Genomic DNA, 26,527 nt, shown 5'->3' with positions numbered 1-26,527 from the left:
TCATTTAAACAAATTATAGATAGGAACCAGCAGATATTCTGGGTATTTTAGTGTTGTAAATGTGAGAATTGTGATGTGTATAAATGACAGTTCATTTAAAAGATATTTTATTACAGAGCCAAGAACATACCCGCACATGGCAAATTTACACAGATTTCACAATGACCGTAATGGACGAGTGGTCCAGGTCTCTTGCCTTCATATATCACTTGTATATCTCGCCTCTGTCCATATGAATTTGAGTCTCAACATGATTAACATGAGTAGGTGAGAAAACTTGCCAATAGGTTCCTGTGTGTCAGTGGTTCTCCCCAGGTTCTTTCTCCACCATATATACTGCTGCCATATATAACCTATCATGTGCTGATAAATGGCATTAAACCCATGAAAACAAACTGTCTATTGTTGGCCAGGTAGTAATTGTTGTAGGGTTTAGTACCATCTTTCAGCACAAGATAGGCTATACATGGTGGACAGCATTAATGGTGGAGGAAGAACCCCAGAAAACCTTTGAAAGAAACGCCAACCCATGAGAAGCTATGGGCAAGCTTTCTCACGTACCCACATTGGCTGAGCCAGAGACTTAAACCCATGCAGACAGGTGAGATGGCAGTGATCCATAATTGTGAGTGCTTTGGACTACTCCGACATTTGGGGGCCAAGTAATATGAGACACAATCAGTTTGCCTTGGCATTGTCCATATCTGCCTTCTCCTCAACTTTTGTTTTAAGCAGAATTGGTAATGATGCCTTTATTACCAGCAATTCTCCTTGCGACAGCATGTTAGTGATCCATCTTTTTCATATTGTATCTGCTGAAGTGCCAGAAAAATGCAAGTTGGTACTGCATTAATGAAAGAAATTGTCGGTCTGCACTCTGCACACCACCGGAAAACAGCAGCTTTATCTCTCATATCATTCTTAATTGGCAAAATTAAATGTATACATTGCATTGAAAAAAATCATACCAGAGTTACTTAAATTAACATTGTTACTATACATTTGACTACATTTTGGTTTGTACCCCACTCTGACATACAAGTGCACTCATTCTTTTAATTTTTTTATTATTTTCGCTTTATCAGACTTGTTCTGCACTAGCAGAGCTATTCATGATTTAAAAACAATATTGCTAACAATAAACATTTGGTCAGTAAATTGGCCCTTGGGATACAGGGCTGAACATTTGTTTCCCTCTGATCCTCAAGATCACCATAACATTTGCACTTATCCTGGCTAAATTTCATCTTGAATGATCGGGAAATGGAAATGGAACTTGAACAGTCATTGTTGGAATAAATTATGATTGTTGAGCAAATTTTCAAGAATAAATTGATGAGATTTGGAACCTTGTAATGTATTATTTTCAAATATTTTGCATGGGACTGTGACCCTTTACGATCAGATTGGGACAGTTTCTCAGTTCCTACTGAACACAGGTTATTTTCATGGTTAATTAGTTATCAGTTGATTAAATATATAAAGCATTTTACAGAAAGGATCCTACAATGATGCATACTCTAAAAAAGTCCAACTGCAAACAATATAGACCCTGCAACATCATTGCATATTGCTCTGGCAGATCAGAGTCTGTGTTGTTTGTTCTACTATTTGTTCCTCATAAATTACATATACCCAGATCTGACTGCACATTATATAATGGCAGATCTAGTTCTGTGCACTTTGGAGTTGGACTCAATTTATAAGCGAGCATATACAGTATTTATGTAATAATCCTGCATTTAAGAAAAAGTGCCTGCATAAAAATAAATCAAGTTGATTATTTTTAAAATGCTGTCATAGAAGGTTTTGTTTTGGACAGTTTGAAGAATTTCAGGAACGTGCCATTTTGATAACCTATTTCAGGACGGAATTTTCGGAAATTTCAGTGGATTGCTGTTTCAGTCGAGTAAAGAAACATTTGTGAAGGGTAGAAAATTTACTTCATCCATTTGTTGCTCCATGATTGACCAATGTCTGCTGATCAGTTATATGTATGAAAGGAAAGTAGTTGCAAGAGGATCTTTTTTTTACATTCTTTCTTTCTTCTCTGACACACTATCTTGCACACACATTTCTGGTTACATAATCATAGTACTTTTCATGTAATATCATTTGTTTATTTTCATTATTGAATTTAAAAGTGTACTTTCAGAGAAGTAAGCACAGTTGATGAGAATGGGTGATCCAGTTGTTGTTAGTTCTGGCTCATCATCTAGCAGTAGTAGAAGTAGGAGCTCTTCTCCAAAAAGAAGAGAAAGATATGATAGATTCGGCAGGATCATTCAGCGGAGAGGTCCTAGCAGATCCAAATCTAGGTCAAGAAGAATTCCAGGTCGCAGACGCCAGAGTCACAATAGATCCAGATCACGATCATATCACAGCTTCAGAAGTCGTGGTAGCAGACGAAGCAGAAGTCGTAGTTCAGAGCGGGAGAAAAGAGGACTGTCCCGAGAACATTTAAGCAATAAAACAAACATTGATGACCCTAGGTTCCTCAATGCTAGGGTTTTTATTGGTGCGCTACCTGTAGATAAAGTCACCAAAGAAGATTTAGAACAAAAGTTTGCACAGTATGGAAAGGTTTTAGGTAATCTTCTATTCACTGTAAGAGATCTTGTGCAGGACATAAGTCTTGGATTCAAGAATATTTTACTGCATGTCCTTTTTTCCGCTGTAACTAAATGCACCAAAAATGTTTGTTCAGCCGTTTATTGTGAATGTATTTTACATTTTATTTTGTGTAAAACCATAAAACGTTTTTGTGCATCTCTGCACTGCACATTAGAACAGTTACGTATTGTAATTGTTGCAATAGAATCCAATTATCCATTGCAAGTTAATCTGATGTTTTTATATATATAAACTTCATCCATAATTTTAAAAAATCACAAGAAGCAAAGAAAAAGATGAAAATATTGGATTGAATTATATGGGTAAATATGATTTTATGAAGAAGTGAATGTTGATTTGGTTCAAAATAATACCTAAAGTTTAAATATTTAAATGTTCAATTTGTGTTGATTAAACTATAATCCTGCATATTTATTGATTAAACAATATGCAAATTAAAGAAAAATTGTGCAAACCGATTTTTTGGTTCAGAGAAGTAGTTGGCACATTTTTTTTTTGCAAGATTATTTTTATCTGCAAATTGGATGACTCTTACTCAAAAGGGGCTGTGATCCTCTTGTAAAAACAATTGTTTTATATGCCCTATCATGACAGCAGATGGGGCATGTACCATAGTTTTACCCTTGTACATATTTGTATACCTCCATCACACCTTGGTAAGTTATGTAACTGTTACAGACCTGCCAACTCTTACCATTTTGCAGTAAGTCTTAAGAAAATTACACATAAAATACGGACTTATTGCATATTACCAAAAACTACGGAAAAAATTATCATTGCTGAAAAATCCAGATTATTGGTTCATCCGTGTTTTATTTGGATGTGGGTTTCATCTTACAATTAGTAAAATTAGTCAGGGAACCAGACTAACTTTACATCAGCACCACAGAGGCTTTAAACTGCACCTGTTTGTTCATGCGATGCGTCTGCATGATTAAAACTGCTGATTATAGAATTTTTAAAAATGGCATACAGAAAGAAATGCATTTTTAAGACGAAAGGGAAAATAAGCTTCTAGAAAAGTGTTATAATCAACACAGAAGAATAAAAAAAGGAATATTCAGATTCTTGTGAATAAAAGTGGGAAAGGAAATAACTACGTTTATTGGACATCATGAGCCAACTTGAGCATATCTCGTGGTGGGAGATATGACTGCTGTCATGTGAAATGGAAAAGAATTTCCAAGAATAACGTCAAGTTGAGGGATTGCAACAAGCCATTGAGCTGCATAGGGTTTGGAACTAGAGTATGTGCAACTGTACTTGTGGTAAATAAAGTCTGTGTGTGGTTTAAAAACTTTTCAGTTGAACAGAATGTTTATCGTCGATACATCAAACCTTTTGTTATGTTTTCGTGCTTTACAATAGCAGTTATTTGATATTTTGTTAGACCTTACTGAAGACTGGTCAGTCTTAACGGAAAAAAAATCAACTGCCTTACTGAGATGGAATCGTCAGGGTTGGCAGGTCTGCTGTTATTTCAGGCATCGATGAGATATACATGTTCTTATGAACACATAGTTTTTATATGCAAGTCTTCAGCTGGGCATCATATCTTTTGGCATTGTCTGATTTTTTATTGATATTTACACAGACTTGCCCACCCACCCCTTAATGCAGTGTGAAGTTCATGGCAAGGAATGCTTAGTTGAATGAGATTGCACAAAAGTTGATTCTAGGGCTTGCACATATGTAAGGAAGAACCCTATTGATATCAGGCTCAAAAGGACAAAGGACAAGGTCACTGACTAATATAAGAAAACTGGCTTGTATACAGTAAGTTGAATTTTCAGTCATTGATGGTTACCAGACTTGGGGTAAGGTGAAACCTCTTCGATGTTGGAGTTACATTAAAGGCGACTGTTGGAGCCCTAAGTATCTGTGTGGTCGTAGGCTCTTACAGAACACTAATATCTCATCTCTGTTCTTAAGGGTCTGAGTCAAGGGCTTGGTCAATGTGGGTATGTGAGATAGCTTACCATTAGCTTCCCATGAGTATGTGGTTCTTCCTGAGGTTTTTCCTGGGTTCTTCCTCTACCAGATTTACTAGTTGCTAATTGATTTGGTTCATGTGGTCAAAAATCCCGGTCACCTGGAGCAAACTGTGTGGACTGTTCCACTTGGGGTAAGGAAGACGTTTGTCAGTTTGGAGATTGCATGGTTAAGGCCACAGAGACTAAAAGAAGAAAAATGTTTTTTTTGCACAAAAGTTTGTTATGTCCAAAATTGTTATTAAACATTTTTTTGAGGCACATTGACTGTTGCATCCATTTTATTGACTACCTGCTTGCATTTGGTATTTTTGCATTCCAGGTGTCTCAATACATGATCGTGGTTTTGGATTTATTCAGTTTGATAAAGAAGAAGAAGCACGTAAGGCTGTAGAAAATGAAAAAGGATCGTTGTATAAAGGGAATGTCTTAGGTAAGTAGCCTCCCAGATTTGTTGCTGATACTTTTTTCCCCATTAGTAAATATATCATGTTCTTACATTTAAGTCGAGTCCATCTGCAAAAGTGTACAGAACCAGATCTGCCATCACTAATGCGGTTGCAGATCTGTGTCTGTGCAGTTTGTTAGGAGTAATCAGTAGAACAAACAACATAGACCATGATCTACTGGCTAATTATGTGGGTCTTTGTTGATTGCATTTGTTGTAAGCAAGTATATAGGTTAATAAAGGTTTGCACAGTTTGTGCTGTTAATTTGGTATTTTTCATTGTGATATATAAAGGGAAGATTTGAGTGTCAATTCTACAATAGCCACATGTTCTTCAACAGTGTTCAAGTTTTTAAAGTAACATACCATTGTGTATTCACTTGAAATGGGGGAATAATATTGCTACATGTCTAAAACTTTGGAAACTTTTCCTGAGCACAGAGCTATGTTCACGTTATGGCATTCACTGGGGAGACAACAGGTTCAGATGAACCTTTGTAATGATTCTCTGAAAACAGTTTATAAATTGAATTTATTCCAGTTTGTTAAACAAAAAGGTAATAACACCAAGGGTGTTATGTTTGTTTAACCAAGATTATGTGAGCCAGTATGTGGACATCTTGCAGGATTCTTAAATTCACAAAATTGCATTCATATTTTCATTGAGGCAGAAAATTTTGGTAAAACAAAATTTTTTATGTCAGCTGGTGGTCTTAAATGTGCCAGAGTGCATGTTTTTATGTAAAATAAAATGTACAACTCAAAACTTGTTGCTTGATTTAATTTTCAATTCTGCAGAAGCATATATTTTATGCCACTGTTATTTTGTGGTTTTCTTCTTGCAAACTAACACAGTCCAACATGCATTAGTAAGTGTGATGTATTTGCAACACAAGCCTTATATCCTACCAATCATCTAGCTTTTAAACTGTATAACTCAGCATCTTTACACATTTCATTTGCAAAGAAAAAAGCCAGAAAGCTAGAATTTTGGTGCTGTTAGAGATAAGGTTTTGGTCGCCGTGACCTACTCTATCTGCATGACTGGAGGTCAGAGAGAAAAGTTCTTACCCTAAATGTGATATAATTTGTATGTGACTAATTTAGGAAGGGAAAATGGGACAATACTATCATTATTTAGTTTTGAAATGTTGAAGAGTATCCTGGCCATAAACTTCCCAGTCATTCTCTTCTTAGTTGCACTTTCAGTTTGAAAAAAATGAGAAAGATCAAGTGGTGCCTGTCAGGGTACATATGGTGTTGGGAATTGGATCAAATTTCATAACTGATTGTCAGTTTCTGCTAACAGATTTATGATTGATTGATAATTGTTCAATTTGTCTGCTTGAATTTTTACAAAACCCAGAGCTACTTGTCAAATAGACTGAAGTATGAAACAGTGGGAATAACACAAAACTTAATTTCAGTTGAAGGAAGTTGTAATGAATATAAATCATGCACTAAATAATTCCAGTTTCAGAAATCTTTATCTGCTGGACCTCAAGATTGATAACATCATCAGAAATGTCAGTCTGTCAGAAATTGTCTACATTGCATAGTCCTAATCATACTCTTAAAGCAAGCCACAATTGCTCCTTGTTTAAGGTGTTGGACTTGAGACACAAGGGATGCTGGTTTGATTCCCACAAAAACAACAACCTGGATTGGCAGCCATTGTGTATTAATGGACAAGGCACTTTATTCTGCTTGGCACGATGTAACCTAAGAAGTGCTTCTATGCCGTAAAGTTTGTTGCCCCCCCCCCCCCCCGCCCTTCTCCCCCTACAAAAAAGCCCCCTAATTTAAAACCAAGATCTTAAAGCACAGGGATTTGGTGTCTTGGCATCCTATTAAAAGATACTGAAACGATTACTTAAACAGTTATGCCCCCAAAAATATCATCTGTTACAAGATTTTGTATTCATGTCAGGAGACTTTAAATTTCATAATAGATCTCAGATTTCCTGTTTACTAAAAAAAAAAAATCAAAATGATTTTTCAGCTTTTTGCATTGTTACCAAAGATTTAAGCTGGGAAGAACAAACTGTGAATTGCAATTAGTAAATTTAAATTGATAGTTAATATTTTAAAGAAAAGAAAGATGTACACAAATCTATATGATGTCAGTATTAAGTAATTTAATGTTCAGCTGGTATCATCAGATGTTGAATATGAAACAAAATATCCCTAGTGTGTTGTATTTTGTTATGAGAAAAATAATGCATGAAAAATTATATAGATATGTAAGCCTTTGCGGTACAGGTTGAGTGACAGTAGAACTTTTTTTTCTCATTGGGTAAGGAAACTTTTTGTTCTGTTTATTTAACAGGGTCAAAAGTTTCTCAACATTTATTGGAACTTAAGTAAATTCATCAGTGTCTTTAGTTAGTAATGATATAAATATTTAAACAGAAATAGTTTTGGTGAATGATCCAATCAGAAATTGGTACAATGGTCCCCCTCATGAATGGCCTCCCTGACCAGCGATCACCCACTATTTACAGCAGAATCCCTTGGTACAGATGAATTTATGTTCAAAAGTACCCCTCCAGAATGGCCATCCCTCTAACATGACCAGCGGCCAGCATAATAGTGCAAAATGTAAAATTTACCCCTCACACACGGCCATGTTGTAGTTTAATGTGTCCAGGACCAATATTTAATTTGTACAGTATGGTAAGTAATCTGGTTATCTTTACTTGAGTCTGTTTACCGATGTAAGGATTTCATCACTGAAAGAAGTGTTGGCTAAAGTACATGTACCAGGTTAATATTAAAGCATTAATGCTGATGTTTACAGGAAATGGGGTCAACAATGATGTGGTAGAGTTTTTAGCTTTGTAGTGAGGTTGAGTTTTTTCTTTGATTACAACCGGAAATAATTGACAAGATCATAACATGGTCAGCATTGGTTAAATATAGATTTTGTGGATCAACACACAAAGAAATTAATCTTGAACAAAACATGATCCTGGACAAAAACCGAAAAATCACGTGACGGTTCGTGTATCAATTCCTTTATAAACAAGGCATTTCGTCAATGTTACAAAAGTTTCATCTGCTTCATTAAATTGCAGCACTGAACAATTGGAAACAAAACAATAAATCTTTACAAAACTTAAGCGTGTCATCACATAAACGGAGAATTAATACTTTAAAAGAAAAGTAAGTCATTCAACTTGATGACAATGAGAAGAATTTTAAGAGTTCTTGACGAAATATTTTGTGGGGAAGACTCAGATAAACAACATCGTAACAGAATGGAACAAGGATTATTTTAAATGCCAAGCAGTGCATGTACCAAGATTTAAATGACGTTTTTGAATGGTTTTGCTAAGCGCATATCAGCAATACTCACATTTCATGCTTAAGAATAAGCGTTATTAATATTAACTTGAAATAAATTGGTTCTTAAGACAAGAAGAACCTTTAAATAATTTGAACTACTTTTAAATGAATATATTAAATGCTTTGAAGTTATTTGTAGCATTCTTACTTCATAGCACATATACCGCTCCGGTGGCCTAGTGGTTAGAGCGTCTGCCTCGGATGCGGGAGGTCGTGGGTTCGATCCCCGGCCAAGTCATACCAAAGACTTACAAAAATGGTACTAATATGCTGCTTCGCTTGGCACTCAGCATTAAGAGGTTAGTGTTAGGACTGGTCGGCCCGGTGTCAGGATAATGTGACTGGGTGGATCATCATGCTACATGTCTGCGGCATGATGCCCCAGTGCTAGACATCACTATAAACTGCCACATTGCAGACATCGTAGCGATATGACTGGAAAATTGTTAAAGCTACGTTAAAAATCCAAATCACAACAACAACAACATCATAGCACATACTTGTCACATAGTCCCCCTCTGGAAAGGTCACACATTTTATACAGCCACTTTTCCAGTCAAGAAGGGATGGTCGTATAAGAAGGGGCCACTGTATTTGAATATTTCTTGTATAAATTTTATATGAACATGTATGTTTTGAGACAATTGCTGTAATATGTCATGTCACTTAAAAACTATACTATTCGACCATCCTGTTGTTCTCTGCCTTGTTTTATTTATCTGACAATATATTGTGGCTACCACCAGTAATATTAGATAAATCACGCAAGAGATAGAGAACAACTTGTTGGTCAATCATACTATGTGCATATACACTAACATTAGTTCCATGATACTGGCCACCTGACAAGAACCTTTGGGATTACCCTCATTAGTATTCTCAGGACAGAAAATTGGCATAATACAAGCTATTTGTTGTAGAGTGGTATGACATCAAATCCAATAAATCACCTGAAGCACAGATTGCTCCAGTGGCCTAGTGGTTAGAGCATCCACCTTGGATGCAGGAGTTCGTGGGTTTGAACCCTGGCTGAGTCATACTAAAGACTTGTAGAAATGGTACTTACTGCTGCCTTGCTTGGCACTCAGCAATAAGAGGTTAGTGTTTGGACTGGTTGGCCTTGTGTCAGAATGATGTGACTGGGTGGGACATGATGCTACGTGATGCTATACATTTATGGCATGATAACCCAGTGCTAGACATCACTATAAGCTGCCACACTGCAGACATCATAGCGATATGACTGAAAAATTGTTAAAGCTATGTTAAAAGTCCAAATCATACACACACATACCTGAAGTACAATCACCCTGCTGTTTTCCCAAATAGATCAGATCAAATTATCTATTGATCAAATAATTGCAGTGTTATTTAGTAATTTTCCGATGGTATTGGGAGGGAGTGGGAATTGTCCATAATATTTTGTTTGCAGTCATATGAATATATGTGTAAGTTCTGTTGTTCATTTTTATTCTTGGTTGTAATAAATAAATGTCACTTATTCAGCTTGAATCTTCTTGTTTATTATTGATATTTTGTTGTTATGTTTTGTTTTTAAAGTACCAGAAAGACTGTACAACATTTTCTTTTGAAAAAAATAGCACCATTGTATTATAGGGACATTTTCAATTGAAAAATAAAATTTCATGAAAATTGATTTTCATATAAATGGCAGAGATGTTGTGATATTGCCTGTCCAGATGTTGGATTGTTTTATAATATCACTGAGCTGCTTGGACACAGTTTAAGATGGAGACTTGAAACCTTGGAATACAAATGTAGGTGATAATATAGATGTGTATAAAAGTTCATTTTGAGTCCACCTAGTGGAGTGGAAATTGGAGATGAGGGGTGTTGGATACTTGTTAAAAAATTTGACATGGCCTGGTTGCCTGCTGACAAACAGATACAAATTCTTTTATGCAGTTCCAGTGAAAATGATTAATCAGTAAACAAAAATTTGTGCCAAATATCGATTCGGTTTATTAACTGCAGAGGTCTTGCTAGGATTTTAAAACCAGGAGTCCAGGGCTCCTATTTTGGGAAAAACAGGAGTCCCACGAGTCATTTACGACCACAGTCGTAATGCTTGAATCAGTTTTATTATATAAATGATCTGTTACGAGCGACCACCTTCTGAATGCATCCAGCGACCATGATGTCTTGGCAAAATATGCATTTCGACACTGCTATGTATAACCACATCACAACAAAAAAAAACAGATCGACACCACTGACCTAGACTTTATCCTTTGTAAACACGAGAGCTCAGGATACTGCATGTAGTGTGCATTCAAAGTGCACATTAAATAAGACTACAGTTGAACAACCATACAGTAATATAAAAACCACTAGCCATCATTTAATCCTTTGTAACACTGACTGCATAAATAGTAAAGATTGTTGTAATAAGGTATTATTTTTTTTAATTGGCTTGCTACCAGTTTTGTGAAATTCAGTCCAGCGTATGGTGTCATTTGTAAACTGCAGTAAACCAGACTAAAGTACATGTACGGCACTAACTGCCATTGTAGTGATGAAAACGTGAATAGCCAGTAAGATTAATCATTTTTTCATCAAAGGGAGTAATGATGGACATATGCAGTCAATTTAGAGGTTTGTATTTTTTCTTTATCTTTGTGTAAACCCACACAATGCCAGTAGTCCTAGTGTCCCAGTGAGAAATCTTTTGAAAGGGCTTCAGTGTAGGGTAAAGAATATCGTTTGTCTTTACAGTTAATCCGTAATGCCAGGGTGGTGGGTGAATGAGCTCTTTGTTTTTAATACTAGAAGTGAGAATCATTTCCGGATTCTTTTTTTTAAAAAACATTCTTTTGTTACAGCGTTTCAACAAGCCACCATCTGTTTACCCTGGTGCAGATGGTCGCAACCTTTGTTTATCTGAGCTGTAATGCTGGTGATTTAAATCTCGTCGAAAAATAAACGTATTGTTTCTTGACAAGTTGTTATGTCTTTTGGTTTCATTCATTAGTACATAATATATATATTTAATCCACATTTACCCAAAGCCGAAATACAGGTAGTCTTTATTACGTCAATGCTAATAACAATGGCATTGGCAGAACCTCTGATGAAAAAATGAAAATTCTAACACTGGAAGAAAGAATTAATGTAATTGAAAGACATGAAAAAGGGGAGACTTCTCACAAAATAGCAGCCAGGTAAATCAGGGACTTCTCCAACTGTGGACAGTGATAGTGACAATGAGTCATCTGTTAGTGAAATTCTGCCTCAGGTTATTTCACATTCTACAGTAATAGAACATTTAAAGGAGATTAAAGAATATGCTTTGCAACATGGCAATCCCACACTTTTGCTTCTTTGCTCAGAAATGGAGATACATGTTCAGACCAAACAGCTGAGTAACAAATTTCAACAAAGAAGTATAATGGATTTCTTAAAGAAAAGTAATTAAGTGCATAGAATAAGATATATACGTAAAAGCTAACTGCAGTTTTCATTACATTTAAAACAACTCTAAGATGTATGGCCATGTGAAGTTAGCTTATGGATATGATAATCATAAATATTATCTTTATGTCACAAATCGTATACATGTACTAATAATATATGTACATGTTCATGTGATGTTCAAATATAAATTTGATTCATGTTGTTTGAAAATGTATATCTTTATTATATAAAGTTATTTTGAGAGGAATGCATATTTAACAAGATTTATGTATATAGGATATAATACATGTACAGTGAGCATGGGTATTTTTTCTTCTTCAACAGTGGTAACTATTGACCCTGGAAACCAGTCCATTTTCACACTTCTTATGAGAGACCACCAGCCTTGAGAGACTGCTTTTGGTTGGCAGAAGTGGCGGTCTCTCATAACAGGTTTTACTGTAATAACATCCTTATATGCATTTGAGAAAAGTATTCAATCAGACAATTGAATTTTGAGGACCAATGGGGCAGAAGGGTCTGGTTGATACTTCTCCTTTTTTGATGTTCCCATTCATTAACCATAGAGTGACTCCCATCATCTGTGGTGAGTCGGCCATGACCCTTTTTCTGACCATGCTACTATGTAGAGACAGATAAGGCATACCTTACATCTTTCCCACTACCAGCAGCCTGTTATCAAGGGAAAATGAGAGGGTCTGTCTCTCAACGCTCTCATGCCAAGAGGGTATCACTAATCCTTTTCTCCAGGGAGAGAGGATCCATGGGCATATCCCATTTCCTCTCTTGAGTGAAGATGGGACCAGAGAAAGGTTACACTGAAATTTTTCTTCTGGATTCGATTTCAGTTCAACTTTAATCATTGCTAGTTACTTTTTGTTTATTACTGAATAGTGCAATATCCATTTTCCTCAAAAATGCATTGTACCAGCCAACATGACCAAAGACAAGGCAGAAATTTGTAGACAAGAGCTCATGCCTCTGAATTTTCAGTTGCCTAAATTTGTGATTTTATTGAAATGAATCACCAAAACTTTGCCCCATCAGTACCATTGTGTAAGTTTTCAAAAGTGACTAATGTGTGCATCAGAATTTCAGGTAAAGAACAATTGACTGCCAGCTGCTGATAGATACAAAGAATTTGGGAGTTTGTCAGTTGTTTGATACTTAAAAAAAAAACGATTCATTTGAGCCTCCAAGAAAATCTGATGGCACAGGGCAAGAAGATTATGCCCATACTTTGAGAAGAAAATATTAGCACATACTGGATTGAGACTGAGCTTATATCTTTGTTCCTTTTGATAATTGAGTATTTTGCAATCGGGTCAAAACTTCCAATCAAATCGATTTTGGCATCTGAGTTTTTGACTCTTTTCGTTTCTGTCTTTGATGTTCTTGAAAGAAAGAGAAAATTCCAAAAAGTAACCTGGCAGTTTAATCTCACTTTTTATTGACCCTTTCTCCCAGTATATAACACACCTGTAGTTAAGAAAAACAGACACATGGATGTGATGGATTCACTTGCCTAACCCAAAGTGGTGATATTAAGGGCCGAACAGTGTTTCTTTTCTCAATGTATAGCCTATCATGTGCTGAAAGACGGCATTAAATCCTACAACAACAACAAATCTGCTTTCTAGCAGAAGGTTATTTTCCATTTTATTTGATCATCCAATGGCTTTGCGGTTACTCTTCAGTAGTAATAAATAAATGCTTATTAGAGAAAGGGCCAGGTGGTTTCAGTTTATAAATACTCACAACTGGTTTTAGAATAATAGCATAGTAAGTTTCAGAAAACAACCTTTCACATGATCAAATTCAGGTTATTGAAATTGTCAAGATTTATATTTTTGCACCACTCTGGTGAAGTAATAGTTTGTTCAGGGCAAGTAAACCATTTTAGTTCATTTGGGATTGGATGAGTGTATATTTTTAGATTTTTCAACCTGACCCTGATGTACTGTTACATATTGTGGCATGGGGACATATGGCAACAAAGTTTTTCAGTCCAGGTGTAGTGGCGTGCTTTGTACACACTTGACACGAACCACATACTTCAGCCATGACAGGAGATGCATATGCTGCAACATTTTGTTATTTGACTGGTCTTTAAAACATAGGCAGAGTAGATGCATTCCCAGCAATTATGGTGGTGTCAGTGTTAAGTGTTATAGTTATTACAAGTCCTATAGCAGCAAGATTTGCAGAACTTTAGTTTAAGACAAATGGCTGTAATGCATTTTTCATTGAAAAGTTAGGGATCATCACTTGTAAAGTTTGGACTATTTAGCTGTTAGAAAATCGAGGTTTTTAATGAAGGTTCCAAACAATCCCAAAATAACTTAATAATCTACATGTTATTGTGGATTTTAATGTGTTTCTCAGGGCCCTGGGTGGCTGACTGGTCTAAGGTGTGTTTTTACAGATCACTCACATCCCTGCTTTGTCCATATGGGTTTGAGTTTAGGCTCAATGTGGGTATGTGAGAAAGCTTACCAGTAGCTTTTCTTGGGTTGGTAGTTACTTTGTATTTCTTGGAACATCCTTCACCAAAAGAAACAGGATATCATGTGTTGAAAAATGGCATTAAACCCAAAACCAATTTTGTGGGTTGAATATATAGGAATCATTACATAGAAATGTTTGGGATAAAGTATCCTGTCATTGATTATCAATACAATACTGGCTGAATGGTTATTTCAAATTTGTATAGGTTGTAGAACATTGATTCCTCTTATGAAATACACAATGAAACATTAGAGACTGTTATTTCAGTAAGATGCAGTTATTGAGATCACATTGTTTTTCTACAGCAGAATGTAATGTATGGCCGAATTAGGATAGTCAGAATGTAATGTATGGCCGAATTAGGTAAGTCAGAATGTAATGTATGGCCGAATTAAGATAGTCAGAATGTAATGTATGGCCGAATTAGGATAGTCAGAATGTAATGTATGGCCGAATTAAGATAGTCAGAATGTAATGTATGGCCGAATTAAGATAGAATGTAATGTATGGCCGAATTAAGATAGAATGTAATGTATGGCCGAATTAGGATAGTCAGAATGTAATGTATGGCCGAATTAGGATAGTCAGAATGTAATGTATGACCGAATTAAGATAGAATGTAATGTATGGCCAAATTAGGATAGCCAGAATGTAATGTATGGCCGAATTAGGATAGTCAGAATGTAATGTATGGCCGAATTAGGATAGTCAGAATGTAATGTATGGACAAATTAGGATAGTCAGAATGTAATGTATGGCCGAATTAGGATAGTCAGAGGACTCTTATTGTGAGTGTTAAAAATACTGATTGCATCATAATGTAATAATCCTGTCATTTTTGCAGTGAAGTAAGCAATTATTTTACAAAAGCGAAAATCCTTGGAAAATAAACAGTCACTTTGGTGGACCATTTTTGGCAGATATATGGTATAAACTCGCTTATAAGTTGAGGCTAACTGCACAAACCCAAATGTCATTATGAATTGCATTGGCGTATCTGGGTCTATGTCATTATGTATTGCATTGGCGTATCTGGGTCTACGCAGTTTGTTAAGAATAATCAGTAGAACAAGAAAAAGAAATCAGATTTATGACTATATTTTTTAATTTGGACAGAGCTGTTTTGCCCATCAACAATATGGTTCTGGTTCCAGATACTCTTTGATTTGGTCAGATTGCCAAATTGTACTCCTATATGTAACCTTTTCAAGAGGCATAAAATCCATGAAAATTTATCAGCATGTTAGTTTTTGGCAGTTTATTTTTCGAGACTTTGTACCCATCAGTTTTCCGTGTATTTTGACTGAAAATCAGCATGGTTTATGACAGTATTTGAGGTAAGTCAGAACATAATTTATCCATATTTTTTAAAATCATTTTTAATAAATAGAAAAGACATTCTGATCTTGAGTATTCATTGCATAAGCTATTATAAAACTAGGAATAAATAAGTTGTTCAGTTCCAGCTAATGTTTATAATTGATTTATTAAGAAATACTATTGTTGAATTGAAATACTGTGATTTCAACACATTATAACTGACTTGTTAAGTAATACAAAATTTAATTTAAATTTGTTTTGTATTTGTGGAGACCAATTTTTGTGGTTGTGGTTGTTAATAACCATGAATTTAATGAACAAGGATCCATCTGTAGATATAATGGAATCCCCATCCCAATCAAAGTTTTAGCTATGAATTTACATACAGGTGAAGATGTATTTTTTATATATAAAAAAACTACAGACCAAATGAAATTTAATTTAAATGAAAGGAAATGAATTCAAACTAGTAAATATAGTAATTCTTTCATATTGGTCATATGTAAGATATGGTCTCAACTAACAGAGATTTGTAGACATTTTAACATTGTATGTACCTAGGTGTATACCGGTAATAGTGGTTACATGATCATAAGACAATTTACATATTTTGATTCTCTTGCTTTTTTTCACTCTTTTTCTTATTCTCTTTATTCCCTGTAAGTTTGACAATAGTTTATGATGCATGCGAGTTGATAAGTGTGGTCATGTTACATTTTCATCATCACTTCGTACATGTAAGTATTTTTAGGTCATCAAGTTTTCTCTTTCAGTGGAAAGTGTGTCTTGAATAAATGCAATTTTTAAAATAAATCGTGATCAACAAGTGATATGCAAATAAATAAAATGTATTTCATTTATGGGATTCAATCCCATCGTGTGTAAACAAGGCATTCAGATTGAGCAACAGTTAGTAACAATCCAGATAGATATTTATGACTGTATTTCATTTTGCTTTAATTTTCTGAGGTATGATATTGGATGAGAGAGTTTTTCAGGAATAAGAAATAAAGAAATTTTCATGCAATTTGTGTTCTTGTTTTTTATACTAATGAAAGATACTTTTATTTTTTCTTGTTTTGTTATCATTAATCCAGCTTATCAGTTAATCATGAATGCTGTTTACAAAGACATTGATTTGTGGTAATTTCTCATGTTAGCAATATTAATATACAGAGAATCTAAATTTTTGTTACATTGTTATAATTTGCATTTAAGCTTGACACTCCAAATACCAAAGTCAGAGCTCTTTGAATTTGATAATACAAAAGAATAATACTTGGCCTGAATATGATCACAGCTGTACTCCTTTAATTGGAGATGTTGTTGAGTTACTTCCCCCTAATATTGAAGGTGGCGCTTTAGTCAAGTAGGTCCCTTGCAATTCTGTTTCCTTCATCTATGTTAAACTGATACTTGTGACTTTCTCAATAGTGCTTGTTGTGCCTCGGTGAAAAAGTGAGTTACCAATAACCATTATAGACATTTATATTAAAATGGATGGTCAGATTAATCAATCACAGCATGAGTGTGGTGTTTAAGTTTGTTCAAATGACTACATTTATGTATGTTGATATATTAGCTTTCCCAGAATTAATGTTTTTATGTTTTCTAGACTAAGATCATTAATTAATATTTTGTGTGTCGTGTATGTTGTATCTTCGACTTGTGGTGCTCTTTTATGTGCAGGCTGTTGTAAATAACAAGACTGACAATTTATCTTCCAGTCTGCAGTATGTATACATGCATCATACAAACCAGAAATGACTTTTAATTATTGATACTGAAATTGGTAATTTAATTGTATTCTTATATTGTTTTGTTTTGTTTGTACCAAAACACCCACTCATGTTGAGATTGAAATTTATTATTATTATTGTTGTTGTTGTTATCCAAATATCACGATAAAAAAATTGTATCATTAAAACAGAAATAAATAAACCTACCGTGATGATAATAGGTTATAATTTCATAGTTGTCTTCTGTAAAATGTTGCATGCAAATGCAACTAAATTTGCTTGGTGGTGACCACTTTTTAAATCCTGCTCCGCAACACCTTGTGGCATGTATTCATGAGTTCAGATGTTCTTTATTTTTAGGAAGGATATGCTAACTTTTCTGCAAACAGATTGGCACAACTTCTGTCATTTCAGGCATAAATTAATATCTTTTATTATTCAAATGCTTACTGCACAACAGTAGACCTGTAATGTGAGATAAAATCAAAAGCATTCTGGACCTACTTGACTGCGGTGCAATTTAAAACTCTGATTGGGAAGACAACGGTTGATGTCCCTCATTGCCATTTGTTTCCCAGGATTGGCAAACTTTCATTTATTATATAATTGTTCCCTGGTGGTGGCATTCCAGCAAGAATTTTGTATGCTTGAGCATTGCAAATTTATTTAAACCATCCCTAGTTTATAATTTTCTTTTACTGAAAAGATCGATGGCTACATTTAATTGCCAAAACCCTCCACAATTACTAATACAAACATAACCTGAAATTTATTGCAGTGCTAAAAACAGAAAAACCAAATTCTGTAATAGTCATGGAAAATAATTTGTCCAGCAAAAATTTTGCCATGGAGAGTAATTGAAAAGTCAAGGAAAATGAAAAAAAAAATTGAAAATCTCCCATTCTTGCTTGTCATGGTGCTAAAGTGGGTGCATTGGATGACTAAGGGAGGATGAGGCCATCTTGACAAACTATCTGATTATGTTATCATTCCTATTGATCAGTATTATTGTTATTTCCAGTGGTCAGAAAAAATCATTTGTTTAGGAACCTTGGAACCAGTTCTTGAATGATATCTTTTGAACTCTTTCATTACAAAAATAAAACTATTTATAGTAACTTAACCACTGTGCCCATCCCACTGGGACCAGTCTGGCAAACAAGCCATTGAGGAAGTCAGAGTGGCTGCAGTGAAGAAAGGAAGTGTGGTGAATTCAATTAATTTACAGTTCACAAGATCAAAAACTATAATGATTCATATCCATGCCTACCTTTTCTTTGTACCTCAAATATTTGAAAATGGACTAAAATATAAATGAAATTCTGTAAATTTAATTTTTCTCACACATGTCAGTGTGCACATACAATCATAAAACAGGCACTTCACCTACACTAACCAAAATTACTTACACTATGTGCAGAAATATGAAGTTTTCACCTCCTGTAGAGTACTCTTCATATCAAGCCTTTTCTTCATGTCACCTGTCATATACATATACTCTTTCAAAAAAAATATTTTAGATGTCTGCATTTTAATAGATGTAATATTTAACACTTCTGTTTTGGTTGCATCTATGCATGAACATGTACAGCTCCACCATGTTAAAACTCGCTTCATCATAATGTGATTCTGGACTAGTATGGACCCAATGACCCAAATCATACAACAAGAATGGTTGAAAGAAAATGAATTAAAACTTAGTTTTACCATTATTTAAAACATGTTGATATGTGCTGTATATCGCAATTCGGTGTATTGAAACGTGCTGAACCTAATGTGATTTGGTACATAATGTGGACGGCAGTTGTGGATCCTGACTACCACATTATAATTAAGGAGCTGTTTATGGGATGAGAAAAGAGCCAGGTTTCCATAATTTAACAAAGAATTCACCAACATGCACATATTTACAAGTCAAAATAGTGCAGTACTATTTTCTTGAAAATCCTCAGCAGTTATTAGCTCACATGTTCGATAAAGAACATACATAAATATTTCCTCTTCTGGAAATGGAATAAAAAATAAATCTAGCTTCATATTAACTGCGTGCTGTTCAATGGTTATGAAACTTTTCGGTCATAATTTCTTTTAATATTTAAATACTCTAAATGTAATCAGATAGCTTATACTCATTGATCTGCTTCCACTGGAATGTGCATTTTAAAACACAAGGTCATGATGTGAGGTTTTGGTTAATTTGCTAGACTCAACTGGTCACTTATGATGACAGTACACATGCAAAATTGATAATTTCTTGTTTAGTGCTAATTCCATGTTTGCAAAATACTCCTTTGTACTAATTTCAAAACATGAATGCATGCAAACTCCTAGCCAGAGTGCCATTCCCAAAAGTCATCATCTTCACTAGCCAAGGTTATGCAAAGATAACCCTATCTACACCTTGGTGGATCAAACAGATATATTGGTGCTTGGACATAGTGACGTCTTATGGATTTCATGATTTGCCTCACTTACTATGTAATGCCAACTAACCAATAGCATGGTGCATTGTACATCAGCTAAAAATGGTGGGGGCAATTGACCTGAAAAGGATACTTGGGAAGTTTAACATTGAAAGTATAACTATGTACCAGAGGGAAGCCGTTACAGATATATTTGAATGAAAGGTACTTGTGCAAACACTGACCTGCTCTGGAAAATTGCTTATTTATCGGTCCATTCAAGTTGTGTGTTCCCTTGGTCTGAATCCTGTAGGAACAGTGTTCAGATTTGAACAACACAATTTTGATTGGATACAGTGGCTTGCCTCCACATCCAGTGAAATTCACAAACCCAAAGCACAGAAATATCTGCTCGATATGCCAAGGTATGGATAGGGTTATCACATCAGACCCTTGGCTAGTAAAGATGAGGATTCATCCCCATGCTGCCCTGTCAAGTATGACACCTTCCAACAAACTGTTGACATGTTCCTTCACCAGTCTTTCTGTCTGTAATATATATTTGGTAAAACCTGCCAAGAATATGTGGGAAATTTAATTAGCCCCAAATAACCATTTATTTATCCCTTGACTTTTTCATAAATCTGTAATGATAAAATATAGAAATTCTTTTTTTTTACTTATGTAACTAGATCCATGCTTGAACAGCATTGGCCCATGATATCTGTAATGGAAGCCATTCATAATTGCCACTTTAAAATTTTGGTTTTCTTTTTTTAGGTTGAAAATAAGATTCAGTAAACAGTTTTTCTTGAATGTTTTATATAGATTTTAACAGCATTTAACTATGGTTTGTTACTCGCCCTAAGCCCTGCCCACCATCATTCAGATGTACAAATCTTTACTAATGAAATTTTTTAAAACAATTATTATGAGTTGTTAATAACTAAGTCTGAACTAAATCCATTGAATACTTTGGAGTTATCCAGACTCAGATTCACCATATTTTCTGAACATTTTAAGCTACTTTGTCGCAGAGGAACTTTGCCAAGTTTACCACTCATACTTTACCTAGACTAGAATTTACCTATCAAATGGCAAACATCAATTTTACTGGTTTGCAAAAAAAAAAAGATGAAAATTTGGGGCTAACTGAGATAAAATTTAACTGAATTGATAGGAAACTTTAGACTTTATTTGATTTTGGCTTTGTTTTTGAAATTTAAAATTTAGGGTTTTAAATTTAATGCTTAGTTAATGACTTAAAAAAGAAGGACTTTACTGTTTTAAATGAGATGATAATTTGATTTTAGTAACTGATTGAAAGTTCATGTAAAGTGCATAGAATATCTTGCAAGAGTTCATTAAATGATCATATTCTGTGAACAGTTGCCATCCCCATGATCCTCTGTTGCTTAAATCGCTTTCAAAACCAAATATGTTAACTTTTATGCCCATAGTCCTCTAATGATGTTAATCCGATCTTCATATTTGTTAAGTTTAACTTAACCATGGGCAAATGAATTATCTAGTTTACTTTCCCATTTAAATTTACCCTCTCCCTGGCTAATAGGTATGAGCTTTTGGTATTCCACATTTAGGGGCCAGATTGAAAATGCTTTCTACCAAAATCCCCATTTGTTGAGTTAATATTTACATACTTTGTGATAAACTACTAGGATCAAGTTTTGTTCTTTACCTCTTAATTTTTTGTCCCACAATACAGTTTTCAGTTTTATGGTTTCAGTCTAGTTGTCCAAACCACATGGTACTCATTTGGTTTTTATGAAAGTAAGTAAAACTCAGAATTATGTTGTCTTCTTAAAAATAAGAAATCTAAAAGTCAGACAGAGCTGTGCATTGAGTGGTTATGTCAGTTTGTTCATTGATGCTTTCTGTCCTGTTACAGACGTAAAGATGGCAGCTGAGGGTAGACGCAACAGGGATCAAACACGAGCTGGCGGAAGGTCGAAATCTCCATTTAACAGAGACAGAGGGTAATGTTTTTATGTGAATTTTTTTTTAAAAAATCATTTTCAGGTGGGCTTGATCAGCACAATTTGTTCTTTGATCTGCATGAAAATTCAGTTGGAAAAATTGGTCGTCATCCATTAATCGTTGGAATCATTTGAAGCAAACTCATAGTTTCTGCATCCTCTCAAGTTACAGTGTCAGTGTTTGTCAAAACATAGTAGTCACTTTTCTGTCAGTAGCATCAACAGGTCTTTTTGAGATTTGGTTAAAAAAAAAATTATTTGCCGATCACTGAAACTGTTATAGCACACTTTGTTATACTTAAAATTTGAATATAATATAATTGTGTAATGGCTCCCAAATTTGTTTACAACGTGTATCTTAGTTACAGATATGAATGCAGATTCTTTGTCTGTAGTACTGTATAGAATTTAAAATAAATAAAGTACATCAGTAATCGGTGGATGAAAACCCTTTTCATCAACTTCAGGTGTTACAGTTCCACAAGAAATTTCTCCACAGAGGAACAAAATGACTAGCTAATGCATGTTAAAATGATCATGGCAACCAGGACTAATGAACCAATGAAGCATATGTCATCTGTAGAATATTTAATTCAGTCACAACCACTCTGAAGATTAATATACTTCACACTTTTTTCAACTTTTATACATGGCTCCAAAGAAATTACCTTTATCACATCTATAAAGTTTTATTAAACAAACAGTTCTTTAAAACCATCCATAGGCAAATATTAATTTTGTGTGTCAACAATGTATGTCATCCAGTCATGCAGAAAGAAACAAGCACAATTATCTTGTCATTTGAAATGTTCCAGATCAGCATACCATATTTGCTGGCCTATAAGTCGATGCGGAGTATGAGTCGAATGAACAAATTTGTCAACTTTTTCATCCTTCATCCATATACAAGTCAGAGCTGAGTATAAGACTAATGAACCCACTTATAATTCAAGGTCAGGAGGGGATCCCATTTTTGCCTGAGATATACTAGGACTGTGTCCCTTTTTGTTGAACATGAAGAAAATAGCAATGAAAATTGGTTGATGAAACCTTGATACATTGATCGTTTTATTGTGGACAATTGTAGTTAGTGCCAGTAAATTGTGTTAGATTGTCTTAGGAAAAAGATATTTTCTTTGTATATTGTAAATAATACATGACAAAAATATTGTTCAGTTAACATGTTAATGCCTACTGGTGGCAGTACTCTGGAAAAAATAAATATGGATTTAATCAGTTTTGTAGAGTGATATTCATGTTTTAGTTTTACCTTTTAATTCAGTGTTGGTGTCATTATCATAAATGTATTATACCCTCTTGTATTTAAGCAAGTCTTAATCAACAATCACTACCAGGCCTTTGATCATTTCTGTGAGAACCTAATTAAGTATCTGCTACTTTGATCTCTGGTTTGCAGAAGTGTTAGTTACATTGTTACGATCGACATTGCACTATATTAACACCTTAATTAGCCATTTGTAGCCAATCAAAGAAATGGGGTATTTGAAAGGTATTTAATTCTTTTCTGCATAAGAGCTAGCGGTTATGGTTATGTGTTAAGCCAACTCATTTCTGTTGACATTCTGAACACTGTAAGGACATGTAATTTAATTAAAGTATCCAACGTGAGTCAATGGTTTATCATAGTGATGTGTATTGAAACTGCTTGGAGTAATGTTTAAATGATGCTTCAGAGATTGGATTTGTTGAAAATCAAGGTAATTTTATATATAAAAGCTAAGAGCTTCATTAAAAAAAAACATATACATACATACATACATACATCCTCCATCCATCCATGCATGCATGCATGCATACACTTGGCCATTGATTTGTAGAGACCTTCTGTCCTAGCTGATGACTTCACTGTCAAATTTCATACACCTCGTGATCAGTGTATCCCCCAAGGGTGTAAAAAAAAACATTGGTGTCAGAACTGGGGGTCAAATAAAAAATGGGGGGGGTAAAGATATACTAACAAATTTTCATCTCACCCATATTTTTTCAGCTTGAAATAAGATATTACAACTTGCACAACATTCTCTCTCTCTCTCTCTCTCTCTCTAAAATACAAACAAACCAATATGCTCAGTTAACAAACAAATGCAATGTTCATTCAAGAATAATTTTATTCATTTTTATTTTATTTTAAAGTTGTACTTGTAAGAGTCTACTTATAACCTATTTGTAGGAATATTATAGAACAACACATTACATATAAGCCAATACAAAAAGCCAATTAAATCTTTTTAACTAAATGGCAGTTAACTTACTGCCAGTTGTAAACTATGTACTATCACCAGTTTCATTTTACTTCGTCCTAAAATACATTTATCCAAAAATCAAAAAGGCGAATGATTAATCTTCTAATAAGTTACACTTGAACGTTTATTGCAGCAAGTTAAAAACCAACAAACTCTGCAATGACCCCCATGACTTTGTAATCCAAATAACGCATTTGTCACAGCAAGTTTACTGATTTCTTTGTTGTGAAAGATTGTCTTGGGTGATAATGTGTTCTCCAGATATCTTGTGATGAACAAGGGCAGATTTTTTCAATTCTTAAACCCTGTCACAAAAGGATTATTCACTTTTGCAGTCTTCGCAATCATTCGATCAGAAGTCACACCGGTAATCCTAATGGATGTGCCATATTCCAGTCAAGGGAATTATTAACTCTGTTTTTCGTTAAAGTTCAATCCATAGTTACTCTTTTGTTGTTGTTGTGGAGTTTAACCCCATTTTTCAGCACCGATATGCTATACATGTCGGCCAGTATTAATGGAGGAGGAAGAACCTGGGAAAAAAACAGAAAGAACCACCGACCCACGAGAAGCTACTGGCAAGCTTTCTCACGTATCCACATGAGCTGAATCCGAGACTTGAACCCACGCAGACAGGTGAGATGGCAGTGATCCGTAGCGCTTTAGACCACTCTGCCACTCGCAGCCCCAGTTACTCTTTTGTATTCTGGTTCTTTCACTTTCTTTGCTAATGATTCTTAGTCCAAGCCATTTTAATCTGGTTATCACTTTCTAGTGCAACAGTTGACATTAAACATCTGGGCAACATCTTGGTGAGCTCGATGGAAATCACGAGATTAATGGAAGCTAATCCATCATAACTTTACCTATGCTAGTCTGGTTCTCTGTTTTGTATGCTCCCTGGGTTGCACTCCGCTATACGAATAGCGGAGCGCAAAGCAGGGAGCATATGAAACAGGGGACCAGACTATGCCTATGCATGAAGTATACACATTGCCATCCTTCATCCAATGCATTGGATATTTTAAAAAATCCTCATTGATTTATGTGAATCTTTTGCGTAAAAAAGAATGCACAGCAACAAAAATGTGCATCAATTTTCTCCAGCATGCGTCACTGAAGTACAAATGTGTGTAATGGGAAACACTGCTAGTAAGGCAGTGTTAACATCACCCCCTTAACGTTTGGCCCACCAGCTGAAGCTGTTTACCAGGGTATTCTGGGAATGATTCCATCTTGGAAGTATATGTGAGAGATTTGGGAGATGGATGAGGGCCAGTGCGTCCGTCCACTCAGAGAGTGCAGCTGCCAGACAACAAAGGTACTACCTCTATCCAGAGCCCCCTATACACCATCCTGGCTTTCTGAGCCATGGCACATGAACCCCCAGGTTAAAAGGGTGGGTCCAATTTGTGCAGACTGCACTCCACCTAAAAGCTCAATTGTGCAGGCATGACAGAACTGCCTACTGTTTACGTCACCCCTACATCTATACGACTATCAAGCCCTACAGCGATGGGAAATGGGTGAAAACAGTAGGTGAAAGATGTCACTGGAAGCTGCAGTCCCAATCCTACATGCAGGCAACTCAGGCCTTTGGCCATCTGATGTTGATCTGGACACCATCACCCGGTAGCAGCCTGAGTGACCAAGCAGCCTTTTCTAAGGACAGCACTGCTTGCTTCACATGGAGAGGGTCAAGAAAAGGTGGCCGAACCAAAGCTTGCTTCCTTACCCCCAGGTGGCCTGCCGCAGCCAATGGGCATCTTCCAATGCGGTTGAAACATAACAGAAAACACAAGGCATGCCCCACCTGCCTCACATCGTGGGAAATGACTAAAACTGGCTTGTTGGAACATCAGAATATTGCTAGACTCAACCAACAGCAACAGACCAGAATGATGCCTTAATCACACACAAACTCTCTCGCCTTGGTGTTGACATTGCTGCACTTAGCAAAGTCCACCTTTCAGAGGAAGGAAGTCTGAGAGAACTCGGTGCTGGATGCACCCTGTATTGGTCAGGAAAACCAACGACTGAAAAACTACTTTCAGGAGTCTATTTCATGGTCAAGGACTCAATTGCCACCAAATTAACAAACCTCCCTCGGGTCACACCGACTGCATCATGTCCATGTGTCTCTCGCCGCTCTTCAGTTTATATGTTCCAACACCATGCAGATCCTTCTGAAAAGGATAAATTAGATGCTGACCTGTGCAGACTTCTCAAGAGCATCCCAGAGAGCTACAAAATAATCATCATCGAAGATTTCAATGCCAGAGTGGGCTGAGACTCAGAAGCCTGGAAAGCTGTTCTTGGGAAACTTGGCGTAGGTGGCTGAAATGACAATGGGTGCCTGTTTCTTGAACTTTGCGCAGAATTACAGCTCACCATAAACAAACAGCGTTTAAAGCAGTGTATGGTCCTTCTTCCAAATACAG

The 26,527-nt window shown here is 35.5% G+C and overlaps 1 protein-coding gene across 4 annotated transcripts in view; it reads left to right on the top strand.

Annotated features, from left to right (window-relative positions):
- LOC149780326 (nuclear receptor coactivator 5-like) overlaps positions 1-26,527 on the top strand; it is a 62,257-nt gene that overhangs the window by 2,226 nt on the left and 33,504 nt on the right. For 2 of the 4 annotated variants that reach the window (XM_089937197.1, XM_089937194.1), the window contains exons 2-4: positions 2,156-2,590; positions 4,948-5,058; positions 21,735-21,822. In XM_089937197.1, coding sequence (XP_089793323.1) covers positions 2,173-2,590; positions 4,948-5,058; positions 21,735-21,822 — 617 coding nt within the window. In that variant the 5' untranslated portion in view covers positions 2,156-2,172. Of the gene's footprint in view, positions 1-2,144; positions 2,591-4,947; positions 5,059-21,734; positions 21,823-26,527 lie in introns of all 4 variants that reach the window. The other 2 variants (XM_089937195.1, XM_089937198.1) reach the window with 2 other exon arrangements.

This window comes from Sinohyriopsis cumingii, chromosome 16 (assembly GCF_028554795.1).
Source record: "Sinohyriopsis cumingii isolate HCF-2022 chromosome 16, ASM2855479v2, whole genome shotgun sequence".
Lineage (NCBI taxonomy): Eukaryota > Metazoa > Mollusca > Bivalvia > Unionida > Unionidae > Sinohyriopsis > Sinohyriopsis cumingii.
This window is presented reverse-complemented; position numbering and strand designations above follow the sequence as displayed.